This window comes from Mauremys reevesii, linkage group 5, assembly GCF_016161935.1.
Source record: "Mauremys reevesii isolate NIE-2019 linkage group 5, ASM1616193v1, whole genome shotgun sequence".
Taxonomy (NCBI): domain Eukaryota; kingdom Metazoa; phylum Chordata; order Testudines; family Geoemydidae; genus Mauremys; species Mauremys reevesii.
In genome coordinates, this window is record NC_052627.1 from 65,375,445 (window position 1) to 65,400,303 (window position 24,859).

The window sequence follows — 24,859 nt, forward strand, 5'->3', positions numbered from 1 at the left end:
TGTATGCCCAAATATTATAGAGGAATCATGTAGAAGCTGCACTGACATGCACACTTTTGACATACTGAGAAGTTGAGAAATATATGATGCTAATGATCTAAATGTAAGGTAGAAATATGGCTGGCAACACTCTCCTTCTGACAGATGTCAGCCTTGTGCTTTCTTGGAGTGGCACTTCTGCTAATAATTTTTATTTCCCAGTATTTCCTAAAAGGCAAATTTTCACATTTAAATATCATGGGGACAAATTGTATTAATTAGGTACAGACCCAGAATAGTGCACAGCTGCATGGTCTCCATGACTTACAATGAGAGTGACAAAGCCACATAGTCCCCTTTTAATCGCAATTAATTTTTTTGAGTTAATTGTGTGAGTTAACTGCAATTAATTGACAGCTCTAATTTTAATACACAACACTAAGATGGTTTTGTAATAAAAGAAGAAAAAATGTATTAAAACAGAACAGAGATTTAAGTGATACTAAATGAGAGAAAGACACAGGTATGGTTACAAATGTAAACATAGGAAAACACGCTTTCTAGTGACTAAAACTTAATTCTATCAAATTATATCTTTGCTAAAGCAGTTCCTCACCTACAGCCCTTTGGGCCAGTAGATCCAACTTTGACAGACTCACAGGGGGCTATTCTTTATGTCCCCTGATTGATGGATCCCTAGAACATCTGTTTGCTCACCTATATTTCCCAAAGTCCATTTTTTTCTGCCTCAAGAGCCTGGAAGACTTGCTAGGGGTGCAGCTCTGTCCTTCAGTGTGCTCACCAAGCTGCTGCTTGCTAGCTTGATGGCTTTGTTTACCTTATGTGTAAATATAAGTTCATTGTCCTCTGGCTTACAATGCTTGATCCAGATAGGTAAATCCACATTCCTTTGTCTAAGAGGGGATGGTTTATCAACTCTCTCCACAACATATTTTAGGAACATATGTCCAGCACATATACTGCTCCTTTAAAAAAGAGATAAATAATGAAGGAAGACAAAAAAACCAAACAGAAAAACAAAAACAAAGCCCAAACTCAGTGTGTTTTGTCCAATATTGGTACACTCTGTGGCTTTCCACAGAATTACATAGAAAAAAATACAATAAAAGAACATTAAGGTTGCAAATTCAAGCACTAAAATTTAGGAAATTCCAAAATTAAGATTGCCTGAGTAGTAAATTGTTATTCTGTATGTGAACAGGATTAGATGGGTATGAGATACACTTGGTCAGTGGGCTTCACAGAAATTTGCTGACAGCAGAGGAATGGTAAGAAATCTTGGGTTCTATTCCATGTTTTGGAGGGGAGTGTCCTGTAGTAGGCACAGATTCTACCCATTCCTTCCCCAAACTTGAGCCATCTACTCTGACCCTCTAACCTGTCTCTTCCCAACCTCTGGCTTCTCATTCCAGTCCCAATCTCCATTATTCAGACTTTTTCATCCCCATTCCAGTCCCCTTACCCACCTAGTTCTAGTGTCCTCCTCTGCATTTCCTACTCATCTTCTTCCTCCCCTTCCATGCCTAGTCCCATTCTTTCCTACCCATTCCCAGTTTCCTGCATCCTTTCCCCAGTCTCTTTGTGCAGCCATTTACAGCTCTTCCAGTTTTCCCCAGCCCCCAGCCTAGCCAGTCCCAGTTCCCGCCTTTCCCCACTCTGTATCTGATACGTCTCTTCCTCTCCTCTGCCCCCACTGGCTTCAAGTTGTGCTTCCCCATATTTTCCATCCCTGCTGTGTCCAAATCCCAGCCTCCCTTTCTAAGATCCTTTTCCAATCTGTCTGCCTCCCTTCCTCCACCTCCTCCCCAGTCTCTTTGGCAAACCAGTCCCAGTTCTCCCCTCATACCCTGGCTCCTCATAAGATCTGTCTCCTCTCTTCTTCCCCTTGCTCTTCTTCTTCCAAGTTCTGGTCTCTTTGCCCATCCCAGACTCTTTGTCCACACAGTCACTTCCTCTCTTCCCCCTCAACTGCCACTTTCCCTCTACTCACCCACAAGCCTCCAGTCCCAGTTCCCTGTCCAGACTCCTTTACCCAGTTTCCCTTCCAGTCCAGCTCTTGTTCGCTCTGTGTTGGAATCAGGCAGCTTCCTCCAGGCCCAGCAAAGTGGTAATTGAGAACACATGAGAAACAGTCTTCCTGCTTTCAGTTCCAGTAGTCAGACCTGGCATAGTCTGAAGCAGTCCAAGGCAGTAATTGCAGGGAAAGCCCTGATCAGCCCTGCATCTGAGCATGCCCACTGTGGACAGAGTTTAGGGTTCAAAAAAGAACTAGATAATTTCATAGAGGATAGGTCCATCAATAGCTATTAGCCGGGATGGTGTCCCTAGCCTCTGTTTGCCAGAAGCTGGGATTGGGTGACAGGGGATGGGTCACTTGATGATTACCTGTTCCGTTCATTCCCTCTGGGGCACATGGCACTGGCCACTGTCAGAAGACAGGATACGAGCCAGATGGACCTTTGGTCTGACCCAATATGACTATTCTTATGACAGAGTCTTCAGAGATTTTAGCTTTAAAGATCTATCCAGATTCTTCAGATCATGTGCAAATTGTGATTTTTCAAAGGCTATAACCAGTCTGCATTGCTTGCCACGGCTCCCATTGGCTGGGAATGGCAAACTGCAGCCACTGAGAGCTGGAGGCAGCCATGCCTGAGGATGGTCAATGTAAACAAATTGTCTCACAGTCCACCAGCGGATTACCCTGGCAGGCTGTTGATCTGGACTGTTTTGACTGAATTTTTCCAAGAATATTCAGCCTCAGACAAACACCTGACATGGAAAATTTCAGCCCTAATAGTTAAAGTTTGGCAAAGTTATAAGCACTGCAAACAAAGTTTTATAATGAGAATTGCTACCAGGCTGCTCATAATAATCTACATCAGTGTTTCTCAACCTTTCATGTTGGTGACCTCTTATTCAAAGTCAAAGTCTATTACATTTACTATAAAATTAAGAGAAAAAACATATTATAACAATGATAAGTCTATATCATTTGTGTGTGTGTTTCAAAAGGCTGACAGAATATTTAATCTTGAAGGGAAGGATAGGCGGAGAGAGAGATTTTCTTTGATTTAGATTGTAGTAAAGTATTTGATGCCCTGTAGATCCCCTGATTGCCTTTTATGCCCCTTCTCTCCCCTCACCTGACCCCCAGAGATTGCAGCTCACTGGTCTTCTTTATTAATCCACTTTTTAAAATGATCAGTGGCAGCAGCCGTCTTTATTATTGTGTTCTCTGGAGAAAGATAATAAAAAGGAGTTTGTTTCTGAGCTGCAGTTCTTCTTTCGTTCTTGACTTACCCACCTTTGTAGATGTCTCCCTGAACCTAGCTATCTCAATTTGTGTCTCTGCTCCCATGGATCCTACCACATACAATACACAGAATCTAGTCTATCTGTTCAGCCTTATTCTTTTTTACACATACCCTTCTAATAAAGTTTGGATACATTTATAAGTGTACAGACCTGAGTAAAATCATTTGTTTGGGGTACTGAATTCTGTCTCATTTCAACAGTATATAACCTTATTGTCACAGGATCTTACTGTTTGAGAATTTTTTTAATGATGAGTAATGTACTGGGTGAAGAGGTCCATACTAAACATGTTGGTTTCTGGAACTTTTATAGATGCAGCAGAATGAAAAAAAAATTATAGTTAGACACTGAGATAAAAGTCAGCCTCCTACAACCCCCTATCACTTCACATATCAATCTGAGATTTTCATAGAAAGAAAATGTAAAGCTCGACTGAGTCACTCACTCTTACAAGGATGCCAGAAAAATAATACACTCTTCTTTCTTTGTATAGGTCTCTGTTTCCCCCTCCATCTCCTCAGCATACAATACAGTTAACAAGAGCTGTTTCTATATATCTCCACACACTGCATATGCCACTTAACCCAAGGATCTCATATTTAAAATCGGATAGTGCTAGACTATATCCTCCAAACCTTTTTCTGGATAATATCTAAAGGCCTGAAAAAAAATCTTGCCATATTCTCAGCTGCCTAGGCAGTGATTAGGACTCTAGTGGTCAAATATTCAAATGTGACCTTTAGTAGAAGATTCCAGTATTTCTCAAGTATATTTTGTGTGCAAATATACAAGGCTATAAACTGTGGCACTGATACAGGAAATGCTTACCCACTTGGTTAACTTTTTGTATTTGAATAAGGGCTAATGCCATCCTGGCGTGCATAAACAGGGAAAACTTGAATAGGAGTTGAGAGGTTATTTTACTTCTATATTTGGCACTAGTGCAACTGCTGCTGAAATACTGTCTCTTTCTCATGCCCACAATTCATAATGATGTTGATAAATTGGAGAGGGCTCAGAGAAGAGACAAGTATAATTAAAGGATTAGAAAACATGCTTTACAGTGATTGAGATCCTTGAGTCTATCTAACCTAACAAAGAAAAGGTTAAGGAATGGCAAGGCCATAGTTTATAAGTACCTATTTGGGGAACAAATATTTGATATTGACTCTTCAATCTAGCAGACAAAGATATAAGATCTAATGGATGGAAGTTGAAGCTAGACAAATTCAGAATGGAAATAAGGTGTAAATTTTTAACAGTAAGTTTAATTAACCATGGAAACAATTTACCAACAATTTACCCATAACTGGCAATTTTAAATCAAGACTGGATTTTTTTCCCTAAGAGATATAGATCTACTTCAAAAGGAATTATTTGGGGAAAGTTCTATGGCTTGTATTATACAGAAGGTGACCACATTATACAGACTATGTGACCACAATGGTCCCTTCTGGCATCTGAATCTATTACTAGTTTCACTGAAGTAAATGTGATTTTTCATGTGTATAAATATATTGGTTTTGATTAAAATTTAATTGGGAATGTTTCTTGGGGTGGAGGCCTGGGAGACACGCACGCACACGCACAGACACACACACACACACACCATCTTGGAACAACTAATGACTGCCGTTTAGGGTACTGATCTGAAATGTGAGAAACTCAGGGTCAGCTCCCTATTCTGAATCAGTGTTTCTGGATCAGGTACTGAATGTCCTAATCAAGAACTAAAAGTTCAAAACCTCATATTTTTTGTGAAACAGAATTATTTTCCATCCAGTCTTAATTCAAAACAGTTGCAGGTTCAGGGTACCGAGAAAGGCCGACGCCTGCTCGTAAAAGTGCACCCATTATAACCATTTACTGATTATAAAATATTAAAGATGGGAAGAGGAAGTGGTGAAAAACATCCCTTACAGTGATAAGCTAAATAGATTGAGCACCTTGAGTCTAACAAAGAAAAGGTTAGGACAGGGGTCTGCAACCCGCGGCTCCGGAGCCGCATGCGGCTCTTCAGCCTCCTTGTTGTGGCTCCCTTCAGCCTTGACAAAAGAAAAAAAAAGAATAACAGTTATTTATTAATTTAATTTTTATTTATATATTATTTTATTTTTGTTTATTTTGTTGCACATTTATCTTGGAGTTCGAGGTGATATTTTAACATCGAATTTTTAAAAAGTTTTTATAATTGGTCAATTAAAATATGTGTCACATCCACATCTATAGCCCTCGCCTTTACCTGCAGGCAGCTTCTTGAGTGTGCGACCCCCGCGGTAAGCTAACCATGAATACATCCCAAAAAAGAAAAATCTCAGAAGAAAATAGAGAGTTTAATTCTGCATGGACAGATTCCTTTGCCTTCACTGCCAACGACGCTGGCTTACCTGTGTGCTTGATATGTGGCGAGAAATTAGCAAACAACAAAAAATGTAACATTGAAAGACATTTTCAAAACAAGCACTCAGCATTTTCTGAAAAGTACCCAACTGAAGATGGGCGAAAGAGAGCGATTTCGGAACTACTACGGAAAGTTGAGCAGAGCAAACATACTTTCAAGAAGTGGATCAACTCTCCAAACTCAACTACAGCTGCTAGTTTTGTGGCAGCTCATGAGATCGTAAGGAGGGGGAAGCCGTTCACAGACGGAGAATACATGAAAGAATCGTTCATAAAAATATCAGAGCATCTATTCTCCGAATTCAAAAACAAACAGGAAATTATTCAGAAAATTAAAGAAATGCCTTTCTCTGCAAAGACCGTCAAGGACAGGACCATTAAAATGGCAAAAAACATCACCAGTAAGCAAACTGATGACATCAATTCAGCTCAAGCATATTCAATTGCCTGTGATGAGTCAAGTGATGTAAACGATATTGAGCAGACAGCACTGTTATGCAGATATGTGAACTGATGGGCCGCAGGAAGAACTGATTGAACTCATACCGCTAAAGGGCCAAACGCGGGGACAGGACATTTGTGAGGCTGTTTTGAGTTGTCTAAAAGCCAAAGGAATAAACACCACTCACCTGGTACCAGTGTCTACTGATGGTGCACCCAGTATGAGAGGAGCACAGAAGGGCTTTGTGAATTTACTTCAAAAGTCGCTGGATCGAGAGCTGATGACGTTTCACTGCATCTTGCACCAAGAAGCACTGTGCGCTCAAACATTCCCCCCTGAATGTGTGGAAGTGATGAACCTCGTTATTAAGATAGTGAACAAAATAATTGCAAACGGGTTAAACCACCGACAGTTTTGTTCACGGTTAGATGAAGTCGAGAGCGCATATTTGGATCTCCTGCTGCACAACAGAGTTCGGTGGCTGCCAAGGGGAGACGTGCTGAAATGCTTCGCTGCTTGTCTGGAACATGTGAAAACCTTCTTGGAAAGCAAAGGCCTCAGCTATCCTGAACTGGGAGACCTCGATTGGCTGGAAAAGTTTTATTTCATGGTGGATATGACAAGTCACTTAAACACGCTGAATAAAAATCTCCAGGGAACGGGAAGCATGGCCCTGCAGTTGCTGGAGGATGTTCTGGAGTTTGAGCGCAAGATGACAGTGTTTGCCAGAGATGTACAGAGAGGTACACTCTCTCACTTCCCCTCCCTGAGAGAGTTCAAAGAAGAGAACAATCACATAAATTGTGATTATTTACACCGTGCAATTATGGCAATGCAAGCTGCATTTGGAGAAAGATTCAGCGAGTTCAGAAAGGAAAAAAACACTCTGTCCTGCCCTGTCACACCGCTGGACATCGACCCATCCCTGCTGAACATATCCGCATTCACAGGGATAAGTCAGCCCGATCCTGAAATTGAACTGGCCGACATAGCGGATAAAGACTTATGGATGTCCAAGTTCAAAAGCCTGGCAGCGGATCTCGAAGAAGTCGCCCGTCAGAAGGCCACTCTTGCTAAAGAGCACAAATGGAATGATATTGAAAACCTCCCCAAACCCGACAAACTTGTTTTTGAAACATGGAGTGCCATTCCCGACACGTATATGAACATGAAAAAGTATGCATTTGGAGTCCTGTCCATCTTTGGCTCAACATACTTATGCGAGCAAGTTTTCTCGAGCTTGAACTTCATAAAGTCCAAATATCGCTCCCGCCTCACAAATGAGAGCCTACAGTCCTGTGTGAAGATCAAAGTCACATCTTACAGCCCCGACATAGGGAAGATCAGCATCGAGCTTCAGAAACAGAAGTCACATTAAACAGGTGAGAACACATAGCATTTAATAGGCTATTATTATTCAGAAAAAAACATTTATTTCAGACCCGGAGCTGATGTAGTTTTTTATTGTATGTTCAGGTGCTTCGGTTGATTGCTGGCCGAGAAAGAAACCCGAAGAGGATGAGAGCACACTGAAATGGACTTGTCAAAAAACGTTTCTAATTTTATGTTTACTTTTTAAAAACATAGCTAAGTTGCTAAGCTGCAACTATATGTTTTTTTATATTAAAGTGGGCTACGTTTTATTTTAATTTTACACAAATACGGGAAGGACTCAAAAAGGCCTGCATAGTTCAATGTTTAATTTATTTCAAAGTAGGCCTACACATGCACACTGCACTTCTGTTTGTTGTATTCTGTTGAAGTAAAATTAAAAAGATTAAAAAATTTAAAAAGTTATTAGCAGTGTTATGTTTTTAGTTTTTTTTTTATTTTTTTTTTTTTTGAGTGGAAGAAAAGGGCAACCCTGTCTTTCTTTTAGTGAGGCCTGGGTTAGACTAACTTTTTTATTGTAGCAGGCACTGGCATGGGCTACAATTTCACTTAGCATAAGCATGGAAAATAAAGAAGGAAGAATACGATACAGAAATATAAAGGGAGATGTGAGATATATGTATATATGTATATATATATATATATACATATATAACACACTGGAACGTATACATTATACATACATGACAGTTAAGGTGAGTGAGCTAAGGTGATCAGTTGTCAAGAGAGTTAAAAAATAACTAAAAAAAACTGTTGTAGTGGGCATGAAAAATGGAACTGATGGGGGATAATATAGGGGGGATAAGGGGGAGGGGTGGGGGATAAGCTTGTTTTGGAAGTTTGCCCCCGCCCCCCCCCCCCGGCCGCCCCCCCCCCCCCCCTCCCCCCCCCCACCCCCCCCCCCCCCCCCCCCCCCCCACCACCCCCGCCCCTTCTGGCCCCCCCCCCCCCCTGCCTCCTCCCTCTCCTGCCTTCCCCCCCCCCCCCCTCTGCCCCTGCCCCTGCCTGCTCTGCTCTGCCTGCCCCCCCCCCCCCTGCCCCCCCTCCCCCTCCTCCCTCCCCCCCTATTACCATGCCATCCCAGTCTTTTGTCTCATTCCTGCTGACAACGGTCAATCCTCGCGGTTGTGTGTCTCCTTATAGCTGCTCCTCCACACTCACCCCTCCCCACCCTGGGGGGTATGGGGCGGGTTGGTGGCGGGCTGTGACTGGTTTGACTGTCTCGTCTCTTAGCAGGATCAGCAGAGGCAGGCAGCAACACACACAGCAGTGGGCCTGCGCTGAGGGCCTCTGCGCTGAGGATGAGCTACACCACTTCCTAATGGACACCTGTGGCTCAGCAGGGCCTCCAGTGGGCTCCCTCTCCATCTTTCTCTGGGCCACATGAAAGCTTTGCTCTTTTGGGGAGGGGGAGGGGGCGGCAGCAGGCGCACCGCCAGGCCTTTGTGTTTTGTGACTCCCTATTGATCTTCAGGGTCGAAAATGGGTTGTTGCAGATCCACGATCATCCTAGGCGTGAGGATCATCCTGCCCCCCCCCCAGCCCCAAGGTCATCACCCTTTCTACATTAAACACCTGGGGCTGGGGGTGGGGGCTGGTCTCCGCAGATGCTCTCCTTCCTCCCTCCTTCGGGGGGCGGGGGATCTCTGATCTCCAGGAGAGACCCCCAACTCCCCCACGGCGGCGCAGCTGCTGAGGCAGCTGGGGGGGGGGGGGGGTTTATTTCCACTTCAGCACCCTCAAGCTGAGATGGCTATGCTACCTCTTCTCCCCCCGCCACCCGAGGGGCTGGGGAGAGGTCAAGGTGTTGGCGCGGCATGGCCGCCAGGCCCATGGAGAGGCCCACCTGGAACCAAGTCACCAAACCAAGTCCAATGCAGACTGCTCACACCAGGGTGCACTTTTATGAGCAGGCGTTGGCCTTTCTTTCTCCTTCTCGCACCCCTGGATCCCCTCCTGTGCCTGGTCCTGCCCAACACCACCAACACCCCCCCGACCCGAGGAGAGAGAGTAAGAGAGAGTTGCCACCGTGTGTGTGAGGGAGAGGAGATGACATCCACCCCCACCCAGACACAACAACACCACCACACCTCTGTCTGGTGGGGGGATGATCAGCTGCACCACCCAGTTGACGATTTTTATTTTATCATTCCATCATCTGGCAGGCCCATGCCTCCGGCATCTGGCTGGCCCCGTTCTCGGATCACCACTTGGTGACCATGACAGCCTCTCAGTTCAGAGAGGCCTGGGTCGGCCTATTGGCATTTTAATAACAGCTTGCTGGAGGATATGGGCTTCATGGCATCCTTCTGGGAGTTCTGGCTGGACTGGTGGGGGCAGCGGCGTGCCTTTTCCTTGGCATGGCAGTGGTGGGATGTGGGGAAGGTGTTTGTATGGCTCTTCTGCCGAGACTACACCCGGGGCGTCAGCTGGTGGAGGGATGTGGTGATAGGGCAGTTGGCACGGGAGGTCTTAGAGCTAGAGAGGTGTCTGGCCTCCGGCCCTGAGGATCAACCCCTCTGCACAGCATACTAGGAGAAGCGGAAGGAGCCCCGGGCCCTGGAGGAGCATCAGACCCGGGGTTCCTTCATTCGATCCCGCATCTGTCTCCTTCAGGGTGCTCCCCGCTCCCCACCCCCACAGGCCCTCCAGACCTTTTTATCTGGCCCCTGGGCTGCGAGCCCCCCTCCACCCCCCGATTTCCCCACTCCCATACTCCGAGCTGGTTGCGCACCCTGCAGCCAGTTTGCTTCTGAACCATGCCCAGGGACCAACTGTACATGCTCATGCTCCACATGTTGCATTTCCTCATCCTCTCGTCCCGCCCCAACACCAAGCGGTGGGACTATCTACTACCTGTGGAGGGTGAGAAGCCCCAGTGAGCCAGTCTCTATTCCATCTTGGTCCCACAGATCGCTGGGGACATCGGTTAGCAGCTCCTTCATGGAGCCTGAGCAAGGGAATGTATCTGGCATGGTTCACCCCCATACCTGAGGCCTACCCCTTCTGCGGCATGAGGGAGAACGTGGTGCATGCCTACCTCAAATGCACCAGGTTGTAGCCCCTATTGTTGAATTTCTGGCTACACTTTTCCCCACACATGTTTGTTTTCACACACCCTATCCGTGGCCCCACAAAGTCGCGAGCCCTCCTCATCAACCTTCTCCTGGCTCTGGCCAAAGTTACCATCTATAACACCAGGAGGAGGATATTGGATGAGGGGGTGCTCTGCGAGTGTGGGGCCTATTTCCGTTCCTCCCTGGTCTCATGTATCCGGGCAGAGTTCCAATGGGCAGCATCCGTTGGCTCCCTAGACACCTTTGAGGAGCAGTGGGCAATGTCTGGGGTTCTCTGCTTGGTGTCCCCATCCGGTACCCTTGTTTTAAATCTGTGACCATCACTCCTGACCCTGTTTTCTCATTAGTTGTCCCACGCAATCAGTTGGAACCCAGTTGGTCACTCCTGCTAGGCTGGGGGAGGAGCCTTTAGAAGTGGGCAGGCCTGCTCCCACCCACCTCCCAGGATATCCAGTAAGGACCTCACTATATCACCTAATGGCTCAAAGCCAATCAACAGGGAATTAGCACAGTCAGGCTCAGCCCTCTGGTCAGGGCAGAGCAAAAGCAATCTGTGGCCCAGCTCCCTGGCTGGGACAGACAGCAAACAAACGCAGGCCATGTGGCCTAAGGTGGGTAGGCTGCCACCCCAGGGGTGGGGTTGGCAGCAGGGGGTAGGGGAACACGTGCCCACCCTACTCCACCAAGTTCATCCTCCTACATCAGAGGGAGGCCACTCCACCTCACTACAAGACTATATGATCACAGTGGTTCCTTCAGGCCTTGCAATCTATAAATATTAAGACTGATAATTCATGATATTCTTTGTAATCTATTTTGAGAAGTCTCAGGTAAATAGTTAAACCTGACTCCCCACTGCACTGTACTATATCCATTATAGACTCACTGACTTCAGGGGAACTACAGGGGAACAGTGTAAGAATTCACTGGTACCACTGACAGAACTAAGTGGAAAATCAGAATCTTTATGGGTGTATATCACTTGAAGTGCTCCACCATGGTTTTGGTCTCTACTCCATTATTTGAGAAACAGAAAGAATGAAAATCCAAAAGGATGGAAGAGAGGAAAGGGAATCACTAACACAACACACGCTGATTGTGTGATTCATAGTTTTGTTTGTTTCTTTTAAGTAAAGCCTCAGCAGATGTGCAGAAACAAGTATTGGATGATGTCTATACAAAATAACTCCCCTCTTCCTCCACCAGTATCTCCATTCCCTTATGTCCCCCACTGAAGCCCTGATTCATCAGCCCATACCTAGTAAAGAAAGAACTTAGGCACATGCTTAAATTCCATTGTCTAAATTGGAGTCAATATAAACTGAATCAGTGATGCGGCACTAGAGAGTTATGTAGAAAATGTATGTCTGTTTTCTTACCCTAGTGTTCCTTGACGCCAGTCACATCACAAAACAGCAGACAGAACTTAATCACTTTCTGCTCTAGTAATTCTGACTACTGGGAGGTGAGATTGATTTTCCTCACTTTGGCTTCTGAAGATCCAGAGCCTGCTGTGACACAGTATGAAGTGGCACCAAGCGCAGAGCTGGCAGCATCAGAAGCAATGGCATGAATTCATTGTTCAGGTACAGTACATCTTCTTCCTTTACTCTCTAAAACTGAACAGTTCCCAGATAGGTCAGGCAGCCTATGTGCAATGATTACTTTATTTGCAATCTTGTCTTGATGTTTGAACTTTTGCTGGTTTGATGTGGTATGGGTTTGTCTATGCTTTTGGGGGTTTCAGCATATGTACAGACAAACACATAAACAAAAGAGAAAGACTAATGAATATTGTTGGTCTGATATTTTCAGTTTGTCTGCAGGACAGCTGTGGGAATGGCATAGTAATTCTGCACCACTGCATCAATAACAACTCCTCAGAACCCAACCAAGCAGTTCATTTGCCACTGCAACAAGAGAAAGTGTCTTAATTCCGTCATTGTGACTCTTCTGTGTCAGTGAAAATTCTGGAGACAACACAGAATATTATTCATTATTTAGTGGCTTCATGTGTTAAGGCTGTTGTCTGAATCGGCAGATAGACTGTACTCAGGTTATTTTCCATCAACAAGCTTTCAAAAACATTGGCATCACCGAAGAGCAGGACTGAATGTTGTATGGACTTTAAGTGATGCTAAATTTGACAAATTCTGGAAGGTTACCTAAATTCTGAGATAAGTGAGACAGCATGTTCCGAATTCTGATCTGAAAGTGGTATAAATCAGGAAGAATTCCACTGAAGTCAACGCAATAAAACCAGTGTTCTATTCCATTTTGTATAGGTTCTCATACCATGCCAGCACCATAGTATTAAGCACCTCTCGGTAGTGCTTTAAGCAACATGACTGCACATCTGGCATGTGTTGTTTGTTCTTTAATCCTCTCTCCAAAAGGAGAAGCATGTGCAATGGAGTGTCTTGTTTGGGTAGTTTAGGTTTTTTTCCCCTCCGTATAAATATACCTGATGCTGTATGATAGAGATAGCGGGGCAAAGAAATATGCCTTGCACTTGGAGCAGAGAATGGGAAGGTTTGTGATGCTCCTGAGGTGTTCTTTCCAACATTTCAGACTCCCTTTGGAGAAAGTTCTGTATCCTGCAGACTAGCTTTATTCTTATTGCCAAGTGTGAGATCAGAAAAAGCTCGTAAGACCTGATTCTATCTGAACTTCTGAGAAAGAAGGAAGATTTGAAGACAGTTTAACAGAGGCAGGATTGAGATGCAGAACACACATTAATTAATATATGATTTAATGAAAACACTTGAATCCTTAACTGTATGTCAAGCAGGTGAAACCCACTAGTTTCATTCTGATCTTTGTAAGAGGATATCTAGAAGAGTGATAGATCTTTAAAATGCAAACACAAACACACGGGTTACACAAGCTATTGTACACAGTCTAACTGTAATAAGTGCAGCATGCACTCTGCTGGAATTTCACTTACAAATAAGTGACTCACATTTTTTCATCTTCCCTTTGATAACTCAAATTTAAATGCTTTGAAGGTCTTTTTGTGAAACTTGATTATCTGAATTTGCTTGTTTTTTCATTAGAAAAAGGTGAAGACAAATGTAGGAAAACTGAAAGCTATTGTATTAAATGTAAAGACTGACAACGCTTCACTCCAGAAAAGAAAACATCATCTTTCTGATTTGTTATAAACTCTTCATTATTAGGTCAAGAAATATACTAAGAAAAAAATCTGTTGCTAACCTGTATCCTCCCTTTAAGGATGGGCTCATCTGCATCTCATGAATAGATAATGATTAATTAAGTCCTTTAGTTTAAATGTACATTCCACTAAGTTAGCCTGGCACTTCTAAATTTTTGGAAACTGTGCCAGATACATTGTTACTGGAGTTGCTCAACTGTGGAAGCTATCCTAAAAAACATTCAGACAACATGCAGGCAGGAAAAATGCATATAAGCGTCTGCTTATGCCAAAATGTGAAGCCTCATTTAAAACAAATGAAGAACAAGAATCAGTGTTTTTTCTGACTGGGAAATAAGGAATCTCAAAAACATCAAGCACTAAACTACAGCCCATGGACTTACCTACAGCATGTATCAGTAGTCCTACACAACCAAGCTAGATCATTTTTAGTTTTAATTAAAGAGATACATCAGCTAAAAGAATGCTTTTGTAACAATCAGGTTGTTGTTCCCAGAGGGCTTTCTCAGACTAAACAGCAATGTCATCTAAAAGTTAGACAAAATAAATCAAGTAGAAAATATGTTGAGAAGAGATAATTGGTATATTTTGACAACAAATTAATAAATGTGCTACATAATATACTATTCCCCCATATCCAATTAACTTTTACAGATATGCTGACTTGTTCAGTAGCGTTACAACACAATATAATTATTACATCCATATCTCATGATGGTCATTTTCAAACAACAAATGTTTATGAAGAAATGTTATGAGCAAATTGAAAAGAACACACTTCTACTGGTGGAAGAGCTGACACGTGAGGAATGCCCTGAGGGGCTGGCATTTCAATGGAGAGGAAAGAGATAATTTAATTTCCACTCTCACAAACTAGCACAGCAAAATACTGTGTGCTGAACACAGATTACTACCCACTAGTTAACAGAAGAAGTCAAATTTGTGTAAAATGAATGGGCCCATAACACATTCAAACTTGGGCTAGGCTCAGTGTTGCAGCATTTAGTGATTAGACACCCTGCTACCTAGTGGAACCCAAAGACCTGAGTTCATAGGGCCAAGGCCAGAAGGGACTACTGTGATCATCTAGCTAGGCACCCAGGCTCCCTGTGCAAAGCATGGAGACAGTTAGTGCTTCAGAATGGGATACACGAAAGCCAGCAAGCTGAACTGGGAGTCACTCAAACTAGGAAGTTCCAAAGAAACAGGTGTGCCCTAGTTTCCACCCCTTAAAGGGTGGGGTGGAGGAAGGGACATCCGTCTGCTCAGGATTTACAGCCAAGACCCTTGACTGGAGTTAGGCACTAAAGCCCAATCTTGGAAAAAATGGAGGGGGAAGTGCCCTCCACCCTGTTACTCAGGATCCCAAAAGTTAGAGCACTCACCTAGGATACAGGAAGCTCAGATTCTAATTTCCCCTCTACCTGATGTGGAGGAATGATTGGAACACTGGTCTCTTACTTTTCAGGTGCGTATCCTAACCGCTGGGCTATTGGCTATTCTGAGTGGCTTCTTCTCAATCTCTCCTGTTGAAGTTGTTCAACTTGGTAAAACTAAATAGCCATTGGAACAGGGACTTGAACCTGGTTTCTCACAGCTCAGGTGAGAAACCATAACTGGGCTGTTGAGTCATCCTTTCTGTTTCTCTGGCCCAATGACTATTAAATACGTCATATGAAAAACCTTCCAGAATAAAAATAATATCACCAAAATATGTATAGATATGGGAGAATTGACACAGTAAGTATTGTTAGACCAGGTCACTAGTTGGATGGGAAGAAGCTTTAGTGTTTCAGTCAGCAGCACTCTCCCTTCTTTGTCAATATTAAATCAGTGCTCCAGCATTAGGTTTTTGTGCAGCATCACACTGGAGATACCATATTTGGGATGCAGTATAAAGCTGAGGCCAGGATTGTGACAGAGCCACACATGACCTAAAGGTTAAAGGGCAGCTGGGTCCAATTTTATAATGGAGTTTGCTGTGCCTAATTGGGGATGATGTAGCAGGATGGCTTAGTTCATTTCTGGGCTATATTGGCTCTGCTTGCAATTGCAAAGGGGCTCCGCAATAGATAGAGCCAGAATTTCCCAGGAGCATGATTTCCCCTTCAGGGTTTTAGTCAGGAAAGGCGTTCCCCAAAGGCATTTTTTTCCCCCCTGGCAAAGGGACCTATTGATGGTATAATATTTTTGAGGAGTTTAAAATGCATATTCTATATACGATTTGGGACTTTCATTCACCCACACAAAAGTACAGCATGGCTATAGTCTTGAGACTCACTGATTTGTACCATAACACAGGTGACAGTTTATATTCATTAAACCCCTTTTCAGTACTTTTTGTAAGAGTAGGTACATTGCTGTCCTAGCCAAATTCCATGCTGAGCATTTACACTGTAGAGATAGCACAAAATATTATAAATAGGGCTGTGAGTTAATCACAGTTAACTCATGCGATTAACTCAAAAAAATTCATTGTGATTAATTACAGTGTTAAATAGAATACCAATTGAAATTTATTAAATATTTTAGATGTTTTTTACATTTTCAAATATATTGATTTCTATTACAACACAGAATACAAAGTGTACAGAATACAAAGTGTACAGTATATCATTTTTATTACAAATATTTGCACTGTAAAAATGATAAACAAAAGAAATAGTATTTTTCAAACACCTCACACAAGCACTGTAGTGCAATCTCTTTATAGCGAAAGTGTAACTTACAAATGTTGATTTTTTTTTTGTTAGCTAACTGCACTCAAAACCAAAGCCATGTAAAACTTTAGCATCTACAAGTCCACTCGGTCCTACTTCTTGTTCAGCCAATCGCAAAGACAAACAAGTTTGTTTACATTTACAGAAGACACTGCTGCCTGCTTCTTATTTTCAATGTCATCTGAAAGTGAGAACAGGCGTTTGCATGGCACTTTTGTAGCTGGCATTGCAAGGTATTTACCTGTCAAATATGCTAAACATTCATATGTCCCTTCATGCTAGGGCCACCATTCCATAGGACATGCTTCCATGCTGATGACGCTAGTTAAAAAAAAAAGTGTTAATTAAATTTGTGACTGAACTCCTTGAGGCAGAATTGTATGTCTTCTGTTCTGTTTTACCCACATTCTGCCATATATTTCATGTTACAGCAGTCTCGGATGATGACCCAGCACATATTCATTTTATGAACACTTTCACAGCAGATTTGACAAAATGCAAAGAAGGTACCAATGTGAGCTTTCTAAAAATACCTACAGCACTCAACTCAAGGTTTAAGAATCTGAAGTGCCTTCCAAAATCTGAGAGGGACAAGGTGTGGATCATGCCTTCAGAAGTCTTAAAAGAGCAACACTCAGTATAGAAACTACAGAACCCAAACCACCAAAAAATAAAATCAACCTTCTGCTGGTGGCATCTGACTCAGATGATGAAAATGAACACATGTTGGTCCACTCTGCTTTGGATCATTATTGAGCAGAACCTGTCATCAGCATCGACGCATGTCCTCTGGAATGATGGTTGACGCATAAAGGGACATATGAATCTTTAGCGCATCTGGCACATAAATATCTTGGGAGAGTGGCTACAATAGTGCCGTTCAAATGCCTGTTCTCAATTTCAGGTGACATTGTAAACAAGAAGCAGGCAGCATTATCTCCTGCAAATTGTAACCAAACTTGTTTAAGTGATTGGCTGAAGTAAGACTGAATGGATGTGTAAGTTTTATACTGTTTTATTTTTTAATGCAGGTTTTTTTTGTACATAATTCTACATTTGTAAGTTCAACATTCATGATAAAGAGATTGGACTACAGTTCTTGTATTAAGTGAATTGAAAAATACTATTTCTTTTGTTTTCTCGTGATTAATTTTTTTAATCGCTTGACAACCCTAATTATAAATATAAATATCCTGGGGGGAAATAATAAGTCTATGGTGTCACTGAAAATCTCCTTGCACAGTTTGCATATATCCTTTTAATTCTTCAACCCTAACAACCAGCAGATTCATAGTTTCGTAAACAAGCCAAGCCAAACTAGATACATTGATACATAGAATACTTCAGCAAATTGCAAAAATAAATTTCCTTGAAAAATGATAGCATGTGATGAAAAAAGGAATAAAAAGTAACAGAGTGGAACATTCACAATTTAAGTGTCTCATTCCTCCAGTCCATAACATCACTTTTTGCCCTTGTTCATAGCTCATAGGCCAACAATGTCAACACACGTATAAAAGTTCAGCACATTGAAGGGAAAGAATGTGTTGCCTCCTCCACTTCAAGACAAGGAAAATTCAATTGGGAGCAAAGAAGGAAGAATACTAAAGAGAACAATGAGGTTATACTTGGTGCTTCAGGGAGATCTCAGAGCACTCCTTTGGGTATCGTGTGATGTATGTACTGTATGTTGTTCTCTGGACTTCAAGGAACATGTGACATCAAATGACACATGTAAACAGATTTTTACACATTACAATCATATACTTTTACAAGTACCACAAAGTAGTGGCTGATAAATGCCATATAGATCTTCTGCAATAAGTTGTGTGCTGTTTAACGATCCAACTATTCCACACTTTGGACTCAGCAACATCTTTTTAAAACAATCAATGCCATTCCAAAACAGAAGGGTTGTATATTTGATGGGCGCACAATCCCTATAATGTAAGTTCTGCTGGAACTCTTAATAGAGCAAATTCTCAACAGCAAGAATAAAAATCTAACTTCAGAAGAGACAAAAAATATACCCCATATATTATTCATTATGGAATCTCAGCGCTCTGTTGTGCATCCAGAAATTGTGGTGCCTGCAGCTATGGTAATTACTTTTGCATTCATTATTAGAGTGTATAACAATTAGAATAGCCTGCAAGCGTCAAGAAAATGGCTTTTTTTCCTTCTCTACCCCACTGTTTAATTTTTTTAAATTTATTTTCATTTAGAAGCATGCAAAATACTAGTCCTGAAAAGCAAGATATCCTACTGCATCAACAGTTCTGTTCCTATTAGAGCTAAAATTACTTATTTGGCTTTCAGTGCAAAAGTTTTCTCTCCTAATGGCAGTCAGACTAATGAGGTTAATGCAACAAAAGCAACTGATTTATTTAACAGACATTATTTTTAAAAGTCAGCTGTCTGTTGTGTCCTGCTGGTTGATGCTTTGGATGTTTAACCTTCAACTAGACCATAAAAGACATTCGTATATAAGATAAGGGCTTTATTGTAGTACAGAACTATAATTGTGTTTGTTTTTGTACAGATGAAAAGATCATAACTACAGAAATGAAACAACCAAACTGCAATCAAATGTTTACGAGGACGAACTTCCTGTGATTGGAGTAAACAACACTTGACTTAATCATGAAATTGATGAAGATTAAATTTCTGGGATCTAAAACTGTCTGGCTGCATCTGTAATCCAAGTTATTAGTTCCTGTTATTGACACATGACTCCAGACCTTGCTGCTCACCACATCTGGAAGCCATTTTGTGGCCAGTCTTTGATACCCAGCCTCTGAAATGTTTCATATACATAGAAATCTGTATAAGTGCTTTATATTAAAATAATCTATACTTTCAAACACACACGAGCATTGTTTTCTAAAGGTTGAGACAACTGATAATGCATGGCATGTTCATTTGACTGTTATGACATCCTCTTCCTCTCATACTACAGATCCTAGCACAATCGGGCCCTGGTCCTTGTTTTGAGGGAAGGATCTAAGTGTTACTGTAAACAACAACAGCAGCAAGATTTTAAAGAGTCACTAGTGATTTTGTGTGTCCCACTTATTGAGTCCCCAACTAACGACACTTGAAAGGGGCCTGATTTTCAATGCCTTTTAAGTAGCCTCAATTTGGGCACCCAGCTGAAACAGCAAAATCAATACTTACTTCTGAAAGTCTTGTCTGCTAAGTCTACCATTTAAAGTTCTATCAAACCTATGATGATAAGGAATATTGCTATCTCAGAAATAGGAGTTAAAAAAAATACCAGTTACACTGTTACCATAACTCAGTAAAAGCAGAAAATTTAAGTACCAGATTAGGAGGATTCCAGGGAAAAGAACACAGTTGGATTATTATTAACAAATCCACATTTATGTAACCAAAGATACATTTCTGTAAACCTTTAAAAAAAATTCAATAGAAAATCTTCTGAATAATAAACTGATATTTAATCAATATGTTGCTCTTCTTGCAATGATAATAGAAAACCAAGTATCATACAAATACTTTAGATGACATGGAACAAGCATGGCAGAGCATGGGATATACATACTGGAAAAAAAACAAAACAAACAAACAAAAATCCTAGAAAAGGCCTCTTCATATGCTTAATTTAGCCCTGCTTAGTAGTGACCTCATTGTTTATCGGGGATGATTTCAGTAAGACAGCAGGCTAAAGCTTCTGGTAATCCAAACCTAAATCTTCCAATTAAAATTCTTGGCATTTGGGATATAAACAGAAACAGTGGGATGCCATCACTGTTTTGATCTATGCTATGCCCTTTTTTACCAGTATAATTTTATGCTCATATAAAATGTTTGTTTCCCCCACACAAAAACAAAATACATTTTTAGTGAGTTTTAATCTTTACATTGTTGGCCTCATTTTCCCCACTGTGGGTTAGTTTGGCATAGTTCCTGCAGAATGTTAGCACTAAGCCAAAGGAACTTAATTCAGACATTCTGTTTAAGTTAAACTCATTCCCACACAGTTGACTATCATAGTTTTAACAACCTGCCATTTCTATTCCTGCAATGGCAGGGGAGGCTTTCATGGGTGCAACTCAGGGCATATTATGAGGAGACAGTGGAGTCTCCATAATAAAACTGGCTAGTTTTTGGTTATAATCCTGATTTGGCCATTTCTATCCACTCCCTCTAATTTCTCAAAAGCTTAACCAATCCACTTTAAGTCTGTTAAACCTAAACCACTGATCTTACCCCCCCACCCCCGCCTTAAAACTTGAAGATGAGTGGGCAAAGATATTAATCAAATATAAATATTTGAAAAATAGGTAGTTCCTGATTTTTATTTTTAGGAACATTATATCTCTAAAATATCATTTCCAGAAACTCTTAAAATTACTTAATTCTTAATCCTTCTAAATGACGAGTGGTGCGTTTGACTGATTTTTTGAAAGTCTGATATCATAGATTAATTCTGAAATTATTCAATATGTTGTGTTTTCCCTGACATGAAAATTTTGAGGGGTCTATAAAGACTATTCTGCAAGACCGCCCTCACAGAGTTTATGAACATCACAGTGTCTGGATCTGCATGTCATATATGGGGAATAAATTCTGTAGGGACACAGATCTTCACTCATGGATTTGTGGGGTAATCAACGTATTTTTCTGGCCCAAACCCCAAAGACCAATTTCAGGGTGGGCCTCGCTGGTCAACCCGTGAAGCTTATAAATTCTTAGGACCATACAGAGCTACCAAGGCTGATAGCCTCTTAGTTCTGCAGAGATTATAAACTCTTCAGGGCCATCAGACTTGGTAAACCTCTCTAGGTCTGCAGAATTTATCATATGGATTACATAATGGAAAGAAACTGCAAGTGAGAAGAAATTTGTAAATATAAAGATCAGTGTGGTTATTTTTCCTTATGTGATAAGGCATCCTTGTAGTCAGTCATTCCTGCTACAGCTAAGAAATGCTTCCTTTGTGAATGTGTTCTGATATTTCAGTCTTATCTTTAAAATAAATAAATCAAAAAATGTATACATTGATGTCGTTAAGCAAAATAACCAAAGTACTATATTTATTTTTATGTTAGATTTTTAGTAGGATGACTGAGCCAGAAACAAAATTGAACATATTTGTTCTCTTTATTCAATGATCTGAGAGTTATTCTTCCAAAATTGGAACCCAGGAGCCTGGTGAACTATGTACTGAATTTTATGAACAGCTTGAAGAATAATTGTGGGAACCACTTATTAAGATGCAGTCTTTCCCTCACTCATTTCTTTATTCTTTGTTTCATATTCCAGCTCCAAATGATAGTGAGAAGCTCTTATTAAAGCAAATGGGAATGCAAAGCAAGAAAAAAAATTATATATCACTGCTGTGAAGAGCCAAGCAGAATTATATAAGGATTTGCTATAGTGCAGCTGTTATTGACCTGTTTTGATCTTCAGTTTATATATTTACACACACACCCTTCATAAATTTAGCAGAGAAAGCATCATGGTTGTGTCCTGTACATTCTTTGAAAATTTTGGAGACTTTTATTGTCAAGAGATCAGAAACAAGTGACTGAAAAAAAAATAAACTAAAACATTTAGGCAGTATACGTGCCTTGGAGATTAACAGTACTTAACAGAGAAAAGTTACTTACATAATATGATACAGAAAACACATCTGACTCAGACAGGGATTGTGGGGATAGATTTTGCCCTAAAACATGTATGCCCACACCCTTGAAGTAAATAGGAGTTGTATATGTATCTGAGGGCAGAATTTTGTCCATAAAATTAAACTACGAGTGTATCTTTGTCAGATATTTTAAATACCATTAAATTGGGTGGGTAGCTACCTAAGGAAATTAGGTACCCAACTCCCACTGTGGGTCACTTGGAGTGGGGCATCTAATTCCCTTATGTGCCTTTGAAAATCTCCTTGGTATTTTGATTGTTTCATTTATTTCTATTGCATTAGTGCCTAAAGACCCCAAACATGAATCAGATATCCTACAGCACTAGGCACTGTACAACAAATAAGAATAGCAATTCTTTCTCTACAATATAAAGAAATGTGACAAGTGAACAAACAAGAAAGAGGTGGTTCAGGAAGACGTTATAAAAGAAATAAGCACATATTAAGCAAATGGCTATAAACACGGATCTAGTAGTTTGCTCAGGAAGATACTCAGCAAGGTTATACTTAAGAGTGCTGGTCAAGTAAAGCAAGTCTACCCAAGCCTTGAAACATTGATGAATAGACCAGTGTCTCCTTAGTTTGGCTTCCACTGGCAGATTTTAATTGAAAATAATTGAATACTACATTTATTGTTATTATTAATTTGATTTATTATTTGTATTACCATAGTGCCTAGGAACACTAGTCTTGGATCAGGGCGTCATTGTGCTGTATGAACAGAACAAAAATTCTATGCCCCAGAGGCTTACTATCTCAGCCTTTAGATTTGAGAGTAAATGTTGCCAGGATTGGGAAACAATGTCAAAATTAAGTTGTTGTCCTTTTCTTGTATGAATTATTGTTAACATGAGTGACTGGAGAGTATTGCCTTACTATTTATTTGAAAGAATGACTCATTAAACTCTCAGTATTATCCAAATCGAAACACCTGTTACAAAGTGTGCCACTTACAATTCATGGTAATTTAAAATGCATGTGGCAGTATCTAGATTTGTTGGCCTTCTAGGGTAGCCCAAAATAATACAGAAAAAAATGTAATTGTATGAAAGCAGAAAGGCTAATTTATATTAGATTAATGAGTGTCACTAATCCAGTGTATTAAATAGTTGATTGGATTAAATGCATGGACATTTCCTCAGTTACCATAAGAGGACTGATCAGGAGTCTGTTGGTTTAGTAATACAGAATTAATATTTAATTTCTTATAAGACATTTTAATATGGTAAGTATAAAATGATTGTTGCTTTTCTATTCATGTGATAGTGGACAGTCTCTTTTACTGGGCATGGCTCTTAGGAAAAGTCTATGCTTGCTCACAACCAATATACATCAGAGGAATCCCAAATGGGGACAAGCAGTCAGTGTCCATCCCCTTTGGGAATCCAAAGCAACACAAAGGGACCAGTGCAAGCCAGAGAATCTGATCTGTTCTTTTCAAAAACTACTGAAGAACTTTAAAATTGTGTGACTCTTTTCTTAAATTATATGGCAGAACATCCTCTAGCCCTGCTGCAGGCATTTGTTTATACATAACGTTGTATCTTATTCTGTAACAAAAATGTAAGACAGTAAATAACGACAATGGTAAAACAGTAAATAGTCATTACCAGGTGCTAGGAGTAGCTGCAGGGAGAGGAGAAGAAATGAAATACTAAAAATGCATAAAAAGAGTATCGTGATGGAGAATTTAAAAAAGCAAGAAAGTGCCTTGTTGATGCACCTCGTGGAGGCCAATGGACTGTGAAGGGGACTGGGATTTAGGATACCTGGATTGTATTCTTGGATCTGCCAGTGGCCAGCTGTGTGGCCTAGGCTAAGTCATTCCACCTCTCTTTGTCTTAATTTCGCCATCTGTCTCAATATTTATCCTCATTTGTAAAGTGCTTTGAGATATAGGGATGGAGAGTGTTCTATAAAAGCAAAATGCTGTTAAATAGTGAAAGCTGAATGTAACTCCAGGAAAAAAGCTTTGCCGATAATAAATACAAAACTGAACTCCATGAAAAATCTGTGGTATTGAAACACTGGAATGTCATTCTTTGGAGTTATCTAAGATCACTAATATCACATTATCTAACATCACTCAGAGGATCTAACCTTTACTCACATGAGCAGTCCTTCCTCACATGGGTATTCTTCAGTAAGGAGAACTCACATGACCACCAAGTTGTAAATAAGTACCTGTAAAATGGATGGGGGTAAGACTTCTGCTCCATCTTAGAATACATAAAGAACAATTAATTTCTGGTTAACAAAAATGTGTAGATGTTATTTTTAATGTGTGTGTGTGTGTGTGTGCATAAGAATATAATTTTGTATTATGTATAAACTCTTCGTTGCTAACCAGTTGTGTTCCATATCCCATAGTTTCAGTAAAACTTATGAATAAACTTGTTTCCTATTTGCTAGAGAATTGAAAAGCATTATTAATACTTTAAATGGGCATTACACTGAAATGAAAGGAGCATCAATATCTGCCAAGTTTGTTCAGCAGCATGAGAGATACAGGGCCATTGGGTGCACCTTATATATTTGGCAACCGTATAGCAGTTAATTAACCTTTTTTTCCCCAAGGGCAACATGTTTCTATCACATCTGAGAATCTTTTATGTGAGCTCCCTCTAGTGTCTTCTTTACAGGAAAGCATTTTGATTTGTT

General features: G+C 40.9%; 1 protein-coding gene across 1 annotated transcript in view; it reads right to left on the reverse strand.

Annotated features, from left to right (window-relative positions):
- The window catches only part of FSTL5 (follistatin like 5), an 879,952-nt gene extending 855,570 nt beyond the window's left edge, over window positions 1–24,382 (reverse strand). Inside the window, exon 1 of the mRNA XM_039541912.1 lies at window positions 24,309–24,382. Within this exon, the coding sequence (XP_039397846.1) occupies window positions 24,309–24,310 (2 nt within the window). The 5' untranslated portion in view covers window positions 24,311–24,382. The remainder of the gene's footprint in view (window positions 1–24,308) is intronic.
- Between the last annotated feature and the right edge of the window lie 477 nt (window positions 24,383–24,859).